Below are 21,366 nucleotides of genomic sequence, written 5' to 3'. Positions count from 1 at the left end.
CTGTGTCTTGCTTGCAGATATCCTCATCATTTTGCTTTTATGGAGCTTGAAAGTCTTTCTAAGGCTTCCTATGGCTTCTGCATTTCACAGAATTATTCCCTCTGGCATCTTGCTATCTAGCCCAGATTAGCATGCAGATATTAGGTCTTTACTCAGGGACCCAGGGGTATTCCCTTTCTTTTAATCTTTTTAATATTTTGCTTCAGAAGCATTTCCTGACTTGTGAAAATTTTGTCTCAGAGGCATGTAATATTTTCTTCAATGGCTTTAGACTTTTAATGGGCTTAGTCACATAAAAGCTAATGACTGTCAAATTCTTCCTGCTTAGTCCTGCCCATCCCCACACTTGAGGCAGGGTGAAAAACAGAATGGCCAGTAGCTCCTAAACTGAACAGTTCATTGGATACACCTGAAAGAGCTTTTAAAATGAAAGATGTTACCACCCCCAACTCTGCACAATCAGAATTTGTTCTTGTAAACGATCACAGGAGACCAAGGTCGAATTTTATATATATATATTTTTTGCGGTACGCGGGCCTCTCACTGTTGTGGCCCCTCCCGTTGCGGAGCACAGGCTCCGGAGGCCCAGGCTCAGCGGCCACGTCTCACGGGCCCAGCCGTTCCGCGGCATGTGGGATCTTCGCGGACCGGGGCACGAACCCGCGTCCCCTACCTCGGCAGGCGGACTCTCAACCACTGCGCCACCAGGAAAGCCCAAGGTCAAAATTTTGAAAACCTCAGTGGTGGACGTTGGGCAGGGCTCTGCTCACTCTGTATTTCCTCAAAGTCTCCAAATTTTTACCCCGGTGGTATGCCCTGCCTCTACATCTCCTTCCTTTGGCGCTGCTCTCTCCCTCCTGCTAGCAGCTCCTAGCCTCTCCCTCCCCTTCTTACCCCTTCCCTACCCACCGCGCTCCACCTCCCAGCCCCGCCCCGCCCTTCTCTGCCTCGTCCCACCCCTCTCTCCCCAACCCAACTCTACTTCCCGGCTCCATCCCTCCCCCTCCTCCTTGCCCCGCTCCACCTCCTAGCCCCGCCCCACCCCTTCTCTCCGCCCCTCCCCTCTTCCCCGCCCCGCTGCACCTCCCAGCCCGCCCCACCCTCTCTCAGCCCCGCCCCTCAGCCCCGCCCCGCTCCACCTCCTATTCTCTCCGCTTCTTCCCTTTCCCTGCCCTGTCTTCCTGGCCTTGCAGTCTCCTCCCCTCTTTTGGTTCCTCCTTAACATTCCTCTGCTCTGCAGCAGAGCTCTTTCGTCTCAGACTTGTTACGTTTACTCTGCGCCGGAAGAAGAACCTGAGGACGGTTTTGGGACTATGGCGGCGGTGGATATCCGAGGTAACCTGTGCTGTCCCCTTTGTTTCCTGATTGTTTGGGATCTGGTTTAGGGATTTATAGCTCTTGGGGGCAAGATTCCGGTTCCCTTGTGATGTCTCCCAAGCTCTTTGGAATGTTTTCTGTGAACGACCCAAAGCGCCAATCTGTCGAAAAATTGCCTAGATTTTCGCAGTTTTTCAGGAGTCTCTTAGAAGAGTCAAAACGAAGGGGTTGGAATAAGCTCTGGGCTTTGAGCCCTGTGGTGTTGTCCTACATACGTATCTCTACAGCAGTATTGGGGCTGTTCTGTACAGGTGAAGGAACGACAGAGAAGGGGGTGGGGTCATGAGCCGACAGTGTTTGGTTCATTCTTGGCACTTGGCCTGGGGCCTACCTTATTCCTGACGTTTGAGGTTCCTTTTTCTATATTAACCAAATTGGAGTCTAGCACACATATTACAAATATGTTGTCATTTATATATTGTCAAAATGTCCAGTGATCTTCAGCAGTTCTGGATAATGTTTACTATATGTTTGTCTTTCGTTATAAGTGAGAATATCAAGTACCTAATTTCATTACTTGCTGATAGAGAGCTGTATTAGAGCCATGTCAATATGCTCTCCCTTGCTACTGAATAAAAAAGAGGAACATTTAGTCCACAAGGCTGTTTAGCTTTCATAACTTTTTACTTTTTATTTAGATTTGTCAGGTCCATTGCAAAGGCTCTAAGGTGGGAACATGTCAGAAGAGCAGCAAGGGGGCCAGTATGGCTGAAGCACAGTGAGAGAGGAGGCGGGAAGCAGATGAAGTCAGAGAGAGAATTGGTGTGGTGGCTTGTTCATACAGGAATTGTAGGCCGTGGTAAGGCCTTTGGCTTGTCCTCTGAGTAAAATAGAGAACCCCTGGAGGGTTTTGACCAGAAGGGATGAACGTAACCTGACTTACTTTTTTTTAGGATCACCTTGACTACTGAGAACACTGTAGGAGGGCAAAGGTAGAATTAGGGAGACCGGTTAGGAAGGCACTTTTGTAATGCATGGGGATTTGGAGGTGGCTCAGACTAGGGTGGTAACAGTGGAGATGGTAAGAAATAGTTGGAGTCTGCTTGTTTTGGTAGTGTAGTCTCTTTATTGGGCTGTGGTCACAGGTAGTTTCTATGTAGGAGAACTAATATATCCTATTTCACAGCCACACACCACCCTCTTAACCCCAGTTAACTAGTTTGTAACTGAACATCCTTGGATACTGGAGTGTGTGTAAATTTATGACCAGTGGAGTAACTTGTCCTTAGCCCTTAATCATGAATTAATAAACATTTTCTAATTCTTACCAAACAGGTCCTGTGCTAGTTCTGATGAGTAACCCACAGCCCCAGTTCCTTAAAAAACTCAGCATTTAATGGGAAAACATTTGTACTTGTGGGTTATTAATAATCAATTATAAAACTGTATAAAAACCGCTATGAGGACATAGAGGAAGAAACCATTATTTCTGCCTTGCAAAGTAGAGAAAGGCTTTGCAGAGATTAGTGACTTTTAAGATGAGTTTAATCTAGCTTGACCATTTGAATATCTAGTAAACCTATACCTTTTTGAGAATGAAAGACGTTTCTATATTTTTTAGAAGTGCATAAACTAGAAAAAAAAAAGAGGCACAAACTAGGACAGCCTTTGGTTAAGCCAGAAATAAGTTTGTTCATATTAATCTTAAAAGAAATTGACTACCAGCACTATCACCATCATCATAATGAACATTTATTGGGTTATTACAATGTACTAAGCGTTTTACATATATAATCTAGCATGGAGATACTATTATAATCCCTATTTTATAGATGAGAAAACTAAGGCATGGGGAGGTTGAAGTTTTCCATTCTTCCTTCTTCAACCAGTAATTATGTAGGCAATTTGATGTTTCATGACTTACAGCTAGTGGGATTTAGTACTGTCAGTGGTATGAAACATTGCAGCCAGTACCCAATAAAAGCTCATTAATTAAAGCTATCTAGCCCTACTTATCATGTCTTTGTTTTCTTTTTCCATTTTGAAAAATTTAAAGTTTAATTCTTTAAAATGTGAAATTGTATGGCTGTAATTAAGGGCATTCTACTTTTCATTTGCTCCTTTTACATAATTATTATCTCATCTATAGTAATAGATTCCTAACTTATTTCTGTCTCTTTAATTGGAAGAGCTCCCATTAGTGGCAATGGATGTGTTTTCTTTGGCATACATATTGTTTGAAAATTTTTGAATTAGTTGCCAACAGTATAAGAACTCAGGATTTCCAATATTTTGAAAGACCTCTCTAGATTTCAAATCCTATAACTTCTTCACCTAATTGAGTTATTCTTTAAACATATAATGTACTTTTATTTATTTATTGAATCTTTGAATTTTATTTATTTTTTATACAGCAGGCTCATTAGTTATCTATTTTATACATATTAGTGTATATATGTCAATCAGAATCTCCCAATTAAACATATAATATACTTTTATATTTCCCTACCTTTGTATATGTGTTACCTCTGCTTGGAATTACTTTGCCTCTCTTTTCTCCATGGTGAGCCTCTATTTATTCTTTAACATATAGTGCTAAAACCCACCTCCTCCTCACCCCATGAAAAATCATTCCTGTTCCCTCAGGTAAGGTATTCTGCTTGCTCCACTGTGCTCTCATAACACATTTATTCTTACCTTTATTATGGATCTTGTGTTGTCATTGCTTTCTTGCATACTTATCTCTTCTGTGGGACTGTGAGGGTATGTAGGTTAGGACCCACGTCATCCTTATATTCATAGTGCCTCCTACATTATATGCATAGTAAATGTTTGTTGGATTGGATTTTTTTCTCTTTTCTCATCCTTTATCATTTTGTTTCTTTTCTATAGATAATCTGCTGGGAATCTCTTGGGTTGACAGTTCCTGGATCCCTATTTTGAACAGTGGAAGTGTCCTGGATTACTTTTCAGAAAGAAGTAATCCTTTTTATGACAGGACATGTAATAATGAAGTGGTCAAAATGCAGAGGCTAACATTAGAACACTTAAAGTAAGTTATTATAAGAAGGTAGCATCTTTGCCAACTGCAGATTTTGTAATGAATAGTTCTTTCAAGCTGTGAATCATGAAGTACAGAGTAGAAGTGTTGGAAGAACCGGAGTTTTGTTTGGGTTTGTGCAGATTTGACATGCAAAGGAATTATTAGTAGTCACTTGTAACCTAGGAAGTCTTTTCTTTATAACTTCACATATTACTGTCTAGTTAAAATGCAACTATGAGGTTTAGATGTAAATCTCATTGATTTCAGCAATGCAACTCTTACCTTAACCAGGTATCTATATATGTTGTCTCCTCTACATCTAATTTGATGTCTTAAACCATAGTCGAGTTTACAGTAGATTTTTCTTTGTTTGACAAATAAAATTTTAGCCAAATTTAGCAAGATTCTTCAGACTTGGGATGCTAAATAATTCATTACTATTATAAAAGTTTCTGAAACAACTGTGTAATGAAGTTTTTCATCTGTCAGCTAAACATGGGGAGCAGGGGTCCTAAGAAATTAAATTTCTGGTATTTTAAATAGCTTTTGTTTTGAGGTAAATATTTACATTTACTGAGATACCTTGGTGTTGCTTTTAAACATAGTATGTCAGGAAAAGATACGTTGGGGGTGAGGATAAGGTTTTTGATGTTTTCTGGTTGGGTACAATATATAGTAGTGATCTATATTAAGACAGGTATAGTGTTCATGTATATTTTAATATTTTATATATATTTATAGATCTCCTTGGTCAGGAAGCATCCTGGTATTTTGATTGCCTTTTTTGAAATGTAGGTTCATTGTACTTTCATGACTGAAAATACTCCGATTTAAGTTCATCATGAATTTTTGTAGAGAAATTTTGTTGTTGTTTAAAAACGAAATCTTACTTTATTTGTGCCCCACCTACCTGGGAAAAATAGCCAGTTTTATTGAACAGCCAATTTTTCCTATCAAACATAGGCAGTTTTATCCTGTTTACAATGTTGCTATACTTTTATGTGATAATTTGAATGTTCTACAGAATTGTTTGTAGGGCATCCATAGATCTCTGAGTGTCTGTGTCCTGTTTTCAGTCAGATGGTTGGAGTGGAATACATCCTTTTACATGCCCAAGAGCCCATTCTTTTTATCATTCGAAAGCAACAGCGGCAGTCCCCTACTCAAGGTAAAATATGTAAACTTTAGGCATTATTTTCTTCTTAAAATACCATGATTTATTTACTCCTGAGCTATATGTTCTTATTTTTGTGGATTGGGTTCTGTTTTAGGGATTTGTAGGAATCCATGTGTAGGCTTCCTATGCTTTCCCTTCTGTGAGGGGCCACACCAAGTGCACCTTCCCTCTAGTAGTGAAATGCAGTGTGTACTATGTCTGCTCAGAGCTCAGGGAAGACCGTTTGAGACTCTGAGTCCAGAATTTTTATTGAGGGCTGATCATGTAGACGTCCTCTGCCTGTCAAATTCTAGTCTCTCAGAAGGAAATCAGGTTTAATTCTTGGTAGATGCAGTTGCACCAAATTCATAAAAGATCAATGGAAAACCCTCATTGATACATTCAATCAAAATTACCAGACAAAAACTTGCTTTAGAAATCATACTGAAAAGTATAGAATTCAGACTTGATTTTGAATCAAAGAGCTAGTCACCTATTCCAGAGATGACCAGCTACATCTCTTAAATTAGATACTCTCATCAAGACCTTTGAGAATAACCTTCACCCTAGTATTGATTCCAGAGAATGACTTGCTACTGAAGTTGTGGTTCCAGAGTCAAGAATCCAAATTTACTTTCAAAGTCAAAGATCTAGGACTTCCCTGGTGGCACAGTGGTTAAGAATCCGCCTGCCAGTGCAGGGGACATGGGTTCGAGCCCTGGTCCAGGAAGATCCCACATGCCGCAGAGCAACTAAGTCCGTGTGCCACAGCTACTGAGCCTGCGCCCTAGAGCCCGTGAGGCACGACTACTGAAGCCCGAGCACCTAGAGCCCGTGCTCCGCAACAAGAGAAGCCACCGCAGTGAGAAGCCCGCGCACTGCAACAAAGACCAAACACAGCCAAAAATAAATAAATAAAGATAAATAAATTAAAAAAAAAAAAAGTCAAAGATCTAGAGTCCCTGCCCAGAGAAAAAGAGAAACTTAGAACAAAGACAAGGCTGGGGACAAGAGTTCCATGATGAAAGGGTTCCAGGTACAGAAGCGACAGAAGATGGCACCAGCCTCACTAGCAGCTGTTTTATTCCTTAGGACCTCGGACTGGGGCACAGAGGCAAGTTCAGTGTGTCTGGTATCTTCATCCTGGGCCCTAAATCTCTCTTGCTCTAAGGTCTTATTCCCCAAAGTGTGGTTGACTGACAGCAGCATCGGATCACTTAGGAACTTGTTAGAAATGCATCGTCCCTACTGAGTAAGAATCTGATTTTAACAAGATACTCAGGTGATTCAAATGCACGTTAAAGTTTAAGAAGCACTGCTCCTAGGGCAAACGTTTTTTTTAGCAAACTTTTTCTGTGAAGGTCCAGAGACTAAATATTTTAGGCTTTGGAGCCTCATGGTCTCTGAGACAACTATTCAACTAGTGCCATAGCAGCCTTAGATAATAACGCAAATGAATGAGTGTGGTTATTTTCCTATATAACTTTATTTACAAAAACAGGAATTGCCAAACCCTACCTTAAGCTCTAGTATGGGAAAATGTTAAACTTTAGTTGTTCTTTTTATGGAAATATATTTAGCAGTTTGTGTGCATAGCTATATTGATAAACTTTTTTTTTCTCGCTGCTTCAGTTATCCCACTGGCTGATTACTATATTATTGCTGGAGTGATCTATCAGGCACCAGACTTGGGATCAGTTATAAACTCTAGAGTGGTGAGTGTCTTTACATACTTTAAACATTAAAGAAAACTTCTAACTGAACTACCTTGCTACCGAGAATTAAACAGGATCTCCTCTCCCTTGTGTACGTTGGTATAAAGTGTTGACTATTAGAATATCTTAAGCATTGGTTCCTGTGGGCCAACTCCATGTTCAAAGTATATACCACCCCTAGATACATAGTGATTCAGGTTCTGAAAAGCAGAAGAATTACTGTCTTTGCATATGTAATATTTTGTGTTCACTTTGTAAATTTTGGATGATTGATGAGAAATTCAGAATTTGTTTTCTTTTTATAAGCTTACTGTGGTACATGGCATTCAGTCAGCTTTTGATGAAGCTATGTCATACTGTCGATATCATCCTTCCAAAGGGTATTGGTGGCACTTCAAAGATCACGAAGAGCAAGGTAGGTGGGACACCGAGACCCTCCTAAAACACTTTTTGTTACTCAGAGAATGAAGCTGCTTTCTTTCGGAAAATGGCTGTTGATGATTTCTAGCTGTGCTTTACTTCTCCGTGGGAAGGTTTCATAGGATGATGACATTGTTAGAGCTATATGATTCATGTAACTAGATGTGGTAGTAATAGCATTCCCATAGGAACAGGTACAAATTTTAATCTCTTTGGTACATGATAATCTCTGATAAGTTGATACAAGGTTTTAAAATATTCAGGACATGTAGGGGAAATCAGTGATGAGGAATGAGTAATGATGATATTTCCTGCTTACCAAACTGTTGAGTCATCTTGAAATCTGGAACCCAAGTCTTCCAAGTTTTTGAAATAGGGGAGATGCTCTTAAAGCCCTATCTCCAGACGAACAGTCTGTTTTCTGATCTTTCCATGTTACTGCCTGTCGTGATGCCAGGTCCTCTAGTTGCCATAGCTGCTAATCTGCTACTTGTTCTGTACCATATTTTACTAATAAAAGTACTTCTAGAAATGTATCTATAGCAGTATACCTATATTCTGCATTTCTTTCTAGAGAAATAGAAGCTTAGAATGAATTACTATGGAAAAGGTAGCCTTTAAATAAAATTCAGACCCGTGGAATGAATGGTCTTTGAGATACAGTTATATTTATTCGTAATAGTAGGTCCCGGCGACAACATTTGACTTAGGAAAGTTTGCATCAGTTGAATAAACTTCTCCCAAGAGCTCTTTTCCCCTACCCTAATGAAATGTTTGGAGTAAAACTTAACTGGAACCCTTTCTTTATAGACAGTCCACCAGCACACTCCCCTCCCAGGGAAAATCCCACACGTGATTAGCTTCATAATTTTTCTTGCAAGTTCTTTTCTCTCTTGTCTTTATGATCTTCTGTTGTTTGGTTTGTCCTGTTTTTTTCAGTGGATTATAGTCTTCATAATTGAGTATGGTTACTTGAGTTTATGAAAGTTGCATTTTCCATTTGTACCTATTAGGTTTTGCAGGAAAAGTCCATTTAATACACTTAAAATATACACATGATAATTTCAAACCAATAATCTGAATGTGACTTAGGTAATTATGGAAAATTTAGCCTTAAAGTTTTCCATAATTAAGTAATTATGGAAACATAAGAACAATGTTTATCCATGTTTACATGCTAAAACTGAAATGTCTTTAAAAGATATATCAGCTTTTTAAATGTTAGAATTTTAACCTCATTTCAGAGGGAGAGTTTGAATGCTTCTCTGTATATGCTATGTTTAACGTATTTGGGGGGATTATCTTTGGAATAGCAGCCATTAAAAATAATGAAATTTGAATATATTCATGGCAGACAAAGATTTGTGAAATAATAAGGCACCAAGACAATGTTTTGATTTGGACCTTATATTTTAATAGATAAAGTCAAACCTAAAGTCAAAAGGAAAGAAGAACCAAGCTCTATTTTCCAGAGACAGCGTGTGGATGCTTTACTCCTAGACCTTAGACAAAAATTTCCACCCCGATTTGTGCAGGTAAAGAGAATGCGTGTGGTTAATTTTGATTCAACACTTTTTCCTGGCATATTTCTTTTAAATTGAGGACTGTTTCAGATGTGACCTAAAAATACTGATTTTCCTTGTTAGTTAAAAAAATGATCTCTGAATCAAAGAAAGGTTTTTCAAGGACTTAATGGAGGAGGTGGTAAAGGGAATGGAATTAGTACTGTTCTGTGTGCTTAAGTTAAATTCCTTATTGAATCTTCGTAAACTATGAGGACTGAATATAATAATATTCTCATTCAGAAGGTTGCTGAAAGTGTCATAGATGGTAACAAAACTAGAATTTGAAACTCATGCTGTTTTTACTGTACGTGCTGCCTTCCACCCTGATGTAGAGGGTATTTAAGTCCTTAAATGATAGAATAATAAAAACTTTGTAATAAAAAGAATAGTACATTTGATGTGGAGGGTTTGGCATGATAAATGGAGGAGGCAGGAGTAATAATAGACTTATAACATATATTGGAGCTATATGAATTCCATTATGTTTTTTTGGGCATTCCAACAGCAATAGCAGGTCCACGTACTGTGGTACTAAATGAGCTTTTGCAGAGGAGTAAGTGTGAGATGGAATATGTGAACATGTTATTCTTATGGTTTGCCTCAGCTCTTACTTATCTTTACAGGGCTGTGTACACACAAGGTCATGTTTTTCCTGTGGAGGGCCTATTTAAGAGATTTTCAAGGGTTGTTTTAGACTGAGATTTTTCACACCCTGAGATGACTTTAGAATAGGCCTTTCCTTCCCCCTTCCCTGACTCTATTGGATGAGGTGTACTGTTGGAATGGTGACGTGGTAGTGAAGGGAGCAGAGGCCACAGTTGGAACTCGGGACCAAAAAGCCAGTTTAGAGAAATCTCATGAATTGCGCGTGAAGATGAAACAATGTCTGTTGAATAAATAAATAAATGAATTATAGCTGTGTGTAAGATGACGAGTAGTGACTACAGAGTGTAAGAGGTTAGGTGTGGTTGGCCATTCGTGGCAGAACACCTAGAACTGCACAGTATAGTAGCCCCTAGGCACATGTGACTATTGTGCATTTGAAACACAGCTAGTCCAAATTGAGTTGTGTGAGTTGTGTTACGTGTGAAATACATACTGGGTTCAAGCACTTAGTAAAAAAAATTTATAAAATATTTCATTAATAGTTAAAAATATTGATTATATGTCAGTGATACTATTTTAGATACATTTGGTTAAAAATAATAAAATTCATCTGTTTCTTTCTGAAAATGTGACTACTAGAAAAATTTAAATTACATATATAGCTTGTATTTATGGCTCACATTATATTTTGGGCAGTGCTGATCTAGAAAATGGGAACAGAAAATGCAAAACCAAAAACATGAAAGATGATCAATGAAGACATACTCAGAAACCAAGAAAATCCCTCAGTTTGTTCTTTGTCTGGTTTCTTGAGGTGTAAAGTTAGGTTGTTTGCGATCTTTCCTTCTTTTTAATGTAGGATTTATTGCTATAAACTTCCCTCTTAGTACTTCTTTTCCTGCATCCCATAAGTTTTGGTATGATGTATTTTCATTTTAATTTCTCTCCAGATAATTTCTGATTTCCCTTTTGATTCCTTCTTTGGCCTGCTGGTTGTTCAGGAGTGTTTTGTTTAATTTCCACTTATAAGTTAGCAGAAGAAAAGAAATTACAAAGATTAAAAATTATGAAATAGAGACTAGAAAAACAATAGAAAAGAATCAGTGATACATCAGAAACTAACACAACATTTTAAATCAACTATACTTCAATAAAAACAACAACAAAAAAAAAGCAAGGAAACTAAGGGTTGGTGTTTTGAAAAGATAAACGAAATTGACCAACTTTTAGCTAGACTAACAAAGAGAGGAGACTCAAATAAATAAAATTAGAAATGGAAGACATGTTACTACTGATGCCACAGAAGTAAAATGATCATAAGAGACTACTACAAACAGTTTATATGCCAAGAAATTGGGTAACCTATAAGAAATTCCTAGAACATATGACCTACCAAGACTGAGTCATGAAGAAATAGAAAATCTGAACAGACCAATAATGAATAAGGAGACTGAATCAGTAATCACAAACCTCCCAAAGAAATGTCTAGGAACAGATGACTTCATGGGTGAATTCTACCACACATTTAAAGAGAATTAACACCAGTCCTTCTCAAACTCTTCCAAAAAATTAAAGAGGAGGGAACACTTCCAAATTCATTTTATGAGGCCAGCATTACTCTGATACCAACGACCAAAAGACACTACAAGACAAGAAAACTGCAGTCCAATAAAAATAGATGCAAAAATTCTCAATGAAATACTAGCAAATCAAATGCAATAGCCCATTAAGAGGATAATATATCATGATCAAGTGGGATTTATCCCTGGGGTGCAGAGATGGTTCGACATACTAAAATCAGTCAGTGTGATACACTACATTATCAGGATGAAGGATAAAAATCACATGATCATCTCAATAGATGCAGAAAAAGCATTTGGGAAAATTCAACATCTTTTTATGGTAAAAACAACAAACTAGGTATAAAAGGAATGTACCTCAACATCATAAAAGCCATGTATAACAAACCCACGGCTATCATATTCAGTGGTGAAGAACAAAGCTTTTTCTCTAAGATCAGGAACAAGAGAAGGATATCCACCCTCCACGCTTCTATTCAGCATAGTGCTGGGAGACCTAGCCAGAGAAATTAGGCAGTAAAAGGGATCCAAATGGGAAAAGAAGTAAAATTGTCTGTTTGCAGGTGATATGATCTTATACATAGCAAACCCAAAGACTCCATTAAAAAACTGTTATAACTAATACATGAATTCAGTGAAATTGCAGGATACAAAATCAACACACAAAAATCAGTTGCACTTCTGTATACTAACAACTATCAGTAAAGGATATCAAGAAAATCCCACTTATAATAGCATCAAAAACATACTTAGGGGTAAACTTTTTGTTATCAGCTTTATTGAGATATAATTGGTGTAATAACATTGTGTAAGTTTAAGGTGTACAACCTGTTGATTTGATACACTTATATACTGCAAAATGATTACCGCCATAGCATTAGCGAACATCTCTGTCATGTCGCATAATTACTGTTCTTTTTTATGGTGAGTTCATTTAAGTTTTACTCTCTTAGCAACTTTCAAATATATACTACAGTGTTACTAACTATAATCACCATGTTGTGTATTAGATTTCCAGAACTTATTTCATCTTATACCTTTCACCAACATCTCCCCATTTCCCCCACCCCCTCAGCCGCTGGCAGGCACCGCTGTACTCTCTGTAGGAGTTTGAACATTTTAGATTCCATATATAAGTGATGTGATATATCATATTTGCCTGTCTGACTCCACTTAGTATAATGCTCTCCAGGTTCATGCTCTCACAAATGGCAGGATATCCTTCTTTCTCATGGCTAAACAATATTCCTGTATATGTGTGCGCACGTGTGTGTGTGTGTGTATCACATATGTCTCTCTCTCACACACACATATATATATCTCACATCTTCTTTACCCATTCTGTTGACAGACATGTAGGTTGTTTCCATACCTTGGCTATTGTGGATAATGCCGCAGTGAATGTGGGAATGCAGGTGTCCATTCGAGATCCTGTATTCATTCCCTTCAAATACATACCCAAAAGTGGGATTGCTAGATCATATGGTATTTCTGTTTTTAATTTTTTGGGGAACCTCTGTACTGTTTTCCATATTGGCTGCACCAATTTGTATTGCCACCAACAGTACACAAGTGCTCCCTTTTTTTTACACCCTCACCAACACTTGTTACTTCTTGTCTTTTCAATGGTAACCATTATAACAACTGTGAAGTGATATCTCATTGTGGTTTTGATATGCATTTCCCTGATGATTAGTGATGTTGAGCACCTTTTCATGTACCTGTTGGCCATCTGTATGTCTTCTTTGGAAAAATATCTATTCAGGTCCTCTGCCCATTTTTTAATTGAACTGTTTGTTTTTTCACTGTTGAGATATATGAGTTCTTTATATATTTTGGATATTAACTTCTTATCAGATAAGCGATTTGCAAATATTTCCTTCCATTTTGTAGGTTGCCTTTTCATTTTGTTGATGATTTACTTTGCTCTGCAGAAGCTTTTTGGTTTGCTGTAGTCTCACTTGTTTATTTTTGCTTTTGGTGCATTTGCTTTTCATGTCAAACCCAAAAACTCATCACCAAGACTGATGTCAAGGAGCTTACTGCCTATGTTTTCTTCTGGGAGTTTTATGGTTTCAGATCTTACATTCCAGTCTTAAATCCATTTTTAGTTAATTTTTTTGTGTTGTGTAAGTTAATTGACCATATATGCATGGGTTTATTTCTGGACTTTCTATTTTGTTCCATTGATTTATGTCTGTTTTTATGCCAATACCATACTGTATTGATTACTGTAGCTTTGTAATATAGTTTGAAACCTGAGCTATCTGTATTCCCACATTTATTAGTTTTGTGAATATTTAGCATTATCCACAATAGCCAAGGTATGGAAATAGCCCTAATGTCCGTCAACAGATGAATGGATAAAGAAACTATGGGATATACATATAGTTTAATATTATTCAGCCTTAAAAAAGAAGGAAATTGTACCATTTGTGGTGTCATGGAAGAATCTGGAAGATATTGTGCTAATTGAGATAAGTCAGTCACTGAAGGATGAATATTATATGATTTCACTTACATGAGGTATCTAAAATAGTCAGATACAGAAAATATTATAGTGGTTGCCAGAGGATGGAAGAAGGGGAAAATAGGGAGTTCTAAAAAGGCTGTAAAGTTACAGTTATATAAGATGAATAAGTTGTAGAGATCTGCTGTACAACATACTGCTTACAGTTAACAATATGGTGTTGTGCACTTAAAAACTTGGTAAGAGGGTGGATCTCATATTGAGTGTTCTTAACACACACACACACACACAAACCCCAAACTAAAGGAGCAGAAGAAATCTTTTGGAGGTGATGGATATGTTTATTACCTTGATTGTGGTGATGGTATCACAGGTGTATGTATATGTCCAAACTCTTGAAATTGTGTATATCAAATATGTGCAGGTATTTTTCATGTATCAGTTATACCTCAGTGTACCTGTAAAAAAAAAAGAAAGGAACCAGAAAATACTCTGAAGTTTTATTACTCTTATGTGTTTGTGAAGGGAGGAGTACTGAAATATGAGACTTAAAGTTTCTATTAAGGTCATATTGAGAAGAATCGTATATGCTCCACAAAGGAGTTTTGGTTAGTTCTGTGGTCCAGTGTTTATTCACTATTTTAAACCCATAACCTGGTACCACTCCTGTAAACATACGTTTCCAGGTACATTAAATGTTATTTGAAATATTAAAACAATAGCTATCATCACTAAAGACAAATGAAAGCAGTGGTAATTTTTGTACATTCTTTTTCAAATACACCCTCTCTTGAAGTAAACTTAGATATCCTCTACCTCATCTTCTTGACCCTCAGCACTGACTAGCTGTGAATTATTGATGATGGTAGTAGGGACCCATTAAGTGTTTAAAAACAGTTGCAACGAAATAATGTAGTTATTTGTTTGTTTTAGGAAGATAACCATTCATGGTATAGAAGATGCATAGGAAAATGTGTCATGTACCACAATATTCATTGCAGTTCTATTTACAATAGCCAGGACTTGGAAGCAACCTAAGTGTCCATTGACAGATGAACAGATAAAGAATATGTGGCACATATATACAGTGGAATATTACTATATTTGGGGTAAATATAGTTGTTAGGGGCTCTATTTTCATTAGCCAACCTCCAGAACATTCAGTAGCTTACTACTGTGTTTGGGTTCTGTGGTACTCTAGCTGACGAAACTGAGTTGTTTGTAGTGAGGTGGATGGACCTAGAGTCTGTCATACAGAATGAAGTAAGTCAGAAAGAGAAAAACAAATACCGTATGCTAACACATATATATGGAATCTAAAAAACAAAACAAAAAAATGGTGATGAAGAACCTAGGGGCAAGTCGGGAATAAAGATGCAGACCTACTAGAGAATGGACTTGAGGATACAGGGAGAGGGAAGGTGTAAGCTGGCACAAAGTGAGAGTGGCATGGACATATATACACTACCAAATATAAAATAGATAGCTAGTGGGAAGCAGCTGCATGGCACAGGGAGATCAGCTCGGTGCTTTGTGACCACCTAGAGGGGCGGGATAGGGAGGGTGGGAGGGAGGGAGGGAGAGGCAAGAGGGAAGAGATACGGGGATATATGTATATGTATAACTGATTCACTTTGTTATAAAGCAGAAACTAACACACCATTGTAAAGCAATTATACTCCAATAAAGATGTTAAAAAAATGTGATGTTTGGAGTCAAGGAAGTTAGATTATGGAAAGCCTGAATTAATTCTGTGGCCATAGATAGAGAGGAAACAGATTCAAGATATATTTCAGATTTAGCATTGCCTAAATTTGGTGGTTGGATATGGAGAGATTGGCATTATGGATGATTCTAAGTTTTCAGGCCTAGGATTAGAATCAACTTGGTGTTGAACCCAAATTCAGAATATAGGAAAAGAAACAGATTTGGGGTAAATATAGTTGTTAGGGGTTCTATTTTCATTAGCCAACCTCCAGAACATTCAGTAGCTTACTACTGTGTTTGGGTTCTGTGGTACTCCAGCTGACTTTGACAGTTCCTTTTTCTCTGGCTAGGGGGTCCTGACTTGAATTCCATGTACTGTTCTATCCTGGAGCTAGGCTGGACACTGTAGAAAGCTCAAAGACTCTCTTGAATCTTAAAACAAAAAAACTTCACTTTGTAGAAAGTTGTGGAAATTTAGAAACGCATATAAAAATAGAGGGAATAATAAAAAATGAAGCCCCCATGTACCTATTGATATTACCCTGCTTCAACAGTTATCAGGCGTGGCCAATCTTGTTTTCTCTCTTCTTCCCCTATTTCCTCCCAATTATTTTAAGCAGGTTGCAGACTACATATCATTTCCATGAGTTTTTACATTTTTCTTGTAAAGGTTTAGCCATAGTCACCCTTAAGTTGTCATTTTCCAGAACCTCACCTTCTTTTAACCATCCAGGGGCCAAAAGCCAACTCACAAAGAGAGAGAGTATGTCAACTCTGTAGCAGACCTAGGAGAACTTTTAATAATCAGAGTTCTCTAGAACTTTTAATAATCTCTTTGTTTCTCCAGCCCACAGCATTTCTCCTCAGATCTGGAGAAGAAAATAGATTCTTGGTCTCCTTGAAGCCTTCTGTGAGCTCCTATTTACCCATTTTGTCTCCCAGAACCATTTGTAGCTTAGGACTTCTGGATCCGAGGGATGTTGCCCCTTTATGGGGGTGCTCAAGATAATATTGGAGAAGTCCTGCATTTTTCCTTGAAGCTCCTTTTTCCATATTTTAACTTTTGTTACTACTGAAAGTTACACCAAAACTGATGTGATAGGAGTTCAGGCCGTCAGTGCCTTTTATTATCAATGTCTTTTCAGTGCTGTTTTCAGAAGCTGCTAGGACCCCATAGGATATTGCTTCAGTTAGGTTTATTCCAAAGTTACCTGATAAATTTTGTCAGAAAGGCCACCTCCGTTCTATTTTCCCATCTTAAACCACATCCTACTAGTTTGTGTGACAGTGTTCACTAGAAAAGATTAGACAGTGTGCACTAATTAGGTAATGACATTATTTCAATGTCTGGATATGGTCCAGTGTCCAGTATAGTTCAAGTGGTTCAGTGCTAGCAGTATAAGAATGTCTCCTCTCGATTTCTCATTCCTCAATGTTACACCATCTATTTCCTCTCCTGTTTTAAAGTAAGGAAAAATTATTTGTTCCCTCAAATTACTTTAGACATGTTTAAGTCCTAATATGTTCATAAAACAGGTAATAATGTTGTTGTGTTGGGGATTCCCATGACCACCCCCATGTTTGGAGATTTGCTTGAAGGACTCACAGGATTTATTACAGTGACATAGTAGGGCTATACAGCCAGATATACGGAAAAAAGGCATTAGTGGAGTCTGGAGGAATCCATCTGCAGGCTTCCTTACACTCTCTTCTTCCCATGAAGAGTCATACAGAGTACACTCTTGCCTCAACAGTGAAAATGCAGCAACATGTCAGTGATATTTCTGCCTAAGGAAGTCCATTAGAGACTTGGTGCCCACGTTTTTGGGGGAGGTTTTTCAGGTAGGTACTTTCTATCTAGCGCATACCAAAATTCCACATTCTTTGAAGGAAGGCAGGTATTCAGCAAAAACAACATTTTTTATACAAACAGTCTAGGCATAATGAACTGCCATTATCAGTTACAAAATGGTGGGAACCCTCCTGAAATCCAAATTTCCAGATACCAGCCAAAGGCCAACCTTGCAGCCTGGCCCTTCTAAGGATAGTAGCTCAGACCTTCTATGTTAACCTTTTCTGTACAATGGGTAATAATGGGAAGCTCAGTTTTGGTCTTATTAAATGTAATGGTTCCCAGAACTTGTAGTTGGAGTGGGCTAGTAGGCAGTTTGTAGCATGAATCTGGATCATGTGACATCAGAAAATTGTGTAGTCTCTAGTTATAGGAATAGATAAGAAGCTTAAGGAGGGCATGTAAATTCAGAAAGAAATTCAGAAAACAAATGGAGGCATTAAACTTTATAAAAATAAAGAGAACACTTTTATTCTGAGATGACAGGGAAGTATAGAGAGGTATTTTTTATGTATATATGTCTGTATATAAAGGTGTAATAAGTTTGGAGGTAGACAGATGGGAGAGAACTTGGGGCACTGACACCAAGGCTGAGGGTGAGGGGTAGGTTGTGAGCCTTGAGGAGGAAGAAGGAGGGAGAGGAGGAGGAAAGTGTTTTAAAGCATTTAACTTGGGTAGCGAGAACAGGGAGATGACAGGGCCCACTGAAGTAAAAGAATTGCTGTGCAGAATGAAGGATCTGACCTTGTTCCTGACTCCTAGTGCCCCCATCATTTTTTCCTGCAGTTTGATTTCTAATAGTACACTCAACAGAAGCCTTATATTCATAGAAAAATACCTCTTTTTCTTTACGTTCCATACCTGCCAACTTTAAAAGTCAGACATCCAAATTTCATTCTACTTACTTATAGCTCATATTCCCTGTGCAAATAAGCCTCTGGAGTCTTGAAAGGCTCCATTATTCCCTCTCATTGGATTCTCCTTAGCAACTTTTTATAAAGCATTGTAGCCTCGGTGCAGAGGCAAAGGGCTTTGTTGATGTTCAAGGGTTTTTTTATGTTTGACTCTTTTGTTCTAGTTTTAGATTTGTGTCTTTTCTGGAACAGGAATAAGAAGTAGAAAATGATAAATTTACTTTTTTATGGTACATGGATAGTAGTTTCTCTTCATGAGGTCATTTATAATATAATTCGCATGCAGGTGTAATTTTAATGAAAATTATGACGTCAAGAAGCAAAAAGCTTTGCTAACCTGCCCTGTTTTCTTCTTCCTCTTCCTTCACCCCTCTTCCCCACTTTTGTTTTGTTTTGTTTTTTTTTTTAATTACAGCAAAAGTCTGGAGAAAAGCCTGTCCCAGGTATGGTTCATCTGATAATTCTTATCAAACTTGAAATAAGACCAAACAGCCTGTTTAACTCAGTAACAATCATAACATGTGAGGTGAATTATGATCATTTTGTCCTTTTAGACTCTAATGCCAGTTTGTTACTCCTAACCTTTGATCTGCTGATTGCCAAAAGGTGGTGCTTTTGTGGTAGTGATATTAGTATTTGAAAGATGCATTAGAGTGGGATGAACAGGTATTGAGGGTGTGTGGAGAAGCTGAGGTGATTCTAGGTTGTCAAAAGTTTGAGAAAAGGCCTTCTGTTTCATCATTGAGAATAGGTATTGGACTGTCCATTGACCTGGCATAGAATAATTATGTATCTTTTTTATGCGTAATGTCTTATTTAAATGTCATGTGTTTTTGTCTAGTATCATAATTTGCTTGTATTATCAGGTTTTTGGTTTGTAAATTGGTTCTTATACATCTGCCTGATGAAACAGCTAAATTTAGAACTTGAGATAAGTAGTTCTAAATTAATTTGAGAGTCTGAACCATTCACATTAACTGTTGTCTAAACTGGTCTTATCCCTCCACCCTCCTCCCCCTCCAAAAAATATCTGCTTTTGATGTCTAGTGGATCAGACAAAGAAAGAGGCAGAACCTGTACCAGAAACTGTGAAATCTGAGGAGAAGGAGACCACAAAGAACGTTCAACAGACTGTGGGTACTAAAGGCCCCCCTGAAAAACGAATGAGACTTCAGTGAGTATTGGACGAGAGAGACGCTTGGCAAGACTCCTCTTGTCCACATTTTACCTCGTTACTGTGACAGGCTCTTGAACTTTAAAATTCTTTGTCACAATCATTTGTATAGAATGTGCTTGTTCTTTGAGAAAGGATGTAAGGATGCTCATGCTTTCAGTCTGAATATTTTTAATGTATCTTTTGTAACCTTTTCCCTACTGGACTTGAGCAGCTTCCTCCCTCACATGTTTACTGTGATACATGTTTAAAGATAAGATAAAGGTATTTGTATAAATTAGTTTATCATGACGTTTTCCCCCTTATTTTCCCTCTGAAATATTTCCGGATGCATTTTGTAAACACAAAGGATTAATGTTAAAATAGTAGCTAAGCTTATTTTCTATTATTAGTTGCATATTCCTCAGTATTAAAATAGTAAAGTTACTGACAGTTTGAAAGGTAAAGAAAAGGAAAACAACCTCATTAAGCAATATCACCACCCTACAGATACTATAACAATGTTGTGGCATGGAAGCATGGAGTCTTAACCACTGGACCACCAGGGAAGTCCCTGTGTGTAGATATTTTTAAAACCATAGTTTATAATTATTCTGTTCATACAATTTTACTTTATCATATTAGGTCTGTTGTATGTGCTATTCCATGTTTACTTAGTTTTTATAGACTATTTATACTTTAACTGAATAACTCCTATGAGTGATTATATCTGTTTTCTTAAACTCTCCCTGTGTTGTACTTAAGTTTTTACCAATTTACAATTTGCATTAAGGCTGTAGTGATTACATTATTTAAATAAGGCTGTAGTGTATCATGAGTTTTCAGTACTTAGTATTTATCTCCTTAGTATGGAGTCCCAGCCATAGAATCATTAGAATCTGTACTTTTTTTTTTTAGACCTGTTATTACTCTAACAGCAAAATATGAAAGTACCAAGTTCTCTAGAATCTCGCTGACACTGAGTACTGTCACCTACATTTTTAGTGCCAATTATGTAGCAAAAAAATGGTGTTTCATTATTTTAAGTGGTTGAATAATTTCTCATCTTTGATTCTTACTTTTACGAAGTATCTGATTTTCTGTATTGTGTAAGACTTTTTAGTTTTTTTATTTTGACATAATTTCAGGCTTACAGAAGAGTTGTCAGAGTAGTACAGAGAATTCCTCTATATATACCTTTTGCCCTAATTCCCCGTATATTAACGTTTTCCGTATTTGTCTTATTCTTTAATCTCTGTCTCTCTTTCCCTGTCTCTAACTCGTGTTGTCATTTGCTGTTTCTCTCTCCTTCTCTCTATGTATGTATGTGTGTGTGTGTGTGTGTGTGTACATATACATATAATACACACATATATACACCTTTTATTTTGGATTGAGAGTCGGTTGCAATCGTGATGCCCATTTTCCCTAAGAACTTTAGTGTGCATTTCCTAAAATCAAGGACATTCTTTTACATAGCCTTGGTAAAATTATCAGAATTAAACCATTATCTAATCTGTAGGTCTTATTCAGATCTTGCTAGTGATGCCAAGAATGTCATTTACAGCAAAAGAATATCCTGAATTGTGCATTAGATTTAGTTGTCGTATCTCTTTAGTCTCCTTTAATCTGGAACAGTTCTTTAATCTTCCATGTTTTTCATGACTTGATATTTAAAGAGTTTAGGCCAGTTATTTTGTTGAATGTCTCTTAATTTGGGTTTGTTTGATATATTTTCATAATTAAATTCACCTCATGCACCTAAAAACATTTTTTTTCACATTCCAAGCATTGTTTATTCCAGGATTACGAGAATGATTCAACAATTGGAATCTATTACTCTGAATTAACATATTAATTGCAAAAAT

At 37.5% G+C, this 21,366-nt stretch overlaps 1 protein-coding gene across 1 annotated transcript; it reads left to right on the top strand.

The window, feature by feature from the left end:
- Window positions 1-1,177: 1,177 nt before the first annotated feature.
- MED6 (mediator complex subunit 6) lies at window positions 1,178-19,799 on the top strand. Its single transcript, XM_029238856.1, has 8 exons — window positions 1,178-1,335; window positions 4,210-4,369; window positions 5,437-5,528; window positions 7,149-7,231; window positions 7,538-7,646; window positions 9,071-9,186; window positions 18,761-18,788; window positions 19,393-19,799. Exons 1-8 carry the CDS (start codon window positions 1,314-1,316, stop codon window positions 19,521-19,523), a joined length of 741 nt encoding a protein of 246 aa, XP_029094689.1. The 5' UTR covers window positions 1,178-1,313; the 3' UTR covers window positions 19,524-19,799.
- Window positions 19,800-21,366: the final 1,567 nt, after the last annotated feature.

This window comes from Monodon monoceros, unplaced genomic scaffold, assembly GCF_005190385.1.
Source record: "Monodon monoceros isolate NGI ecotype Baffin Bay Population unplaced genomic scaffold, NGI_Narwhal_1 Super_Scaffold_21, whole genome shotgun sequence".
Taxonomy (NCBI): Eukaryota; Metazoa; Chordata; class Mammalia; order Artiodactyla; family Monodontidae; genus Monodon; species Monodon monoceros.
The sequence above is the reverse complement of the archived record's forward strand: the minus strand, read 5'-3'. Positions and strand labels throughout refer to the sequence as shown.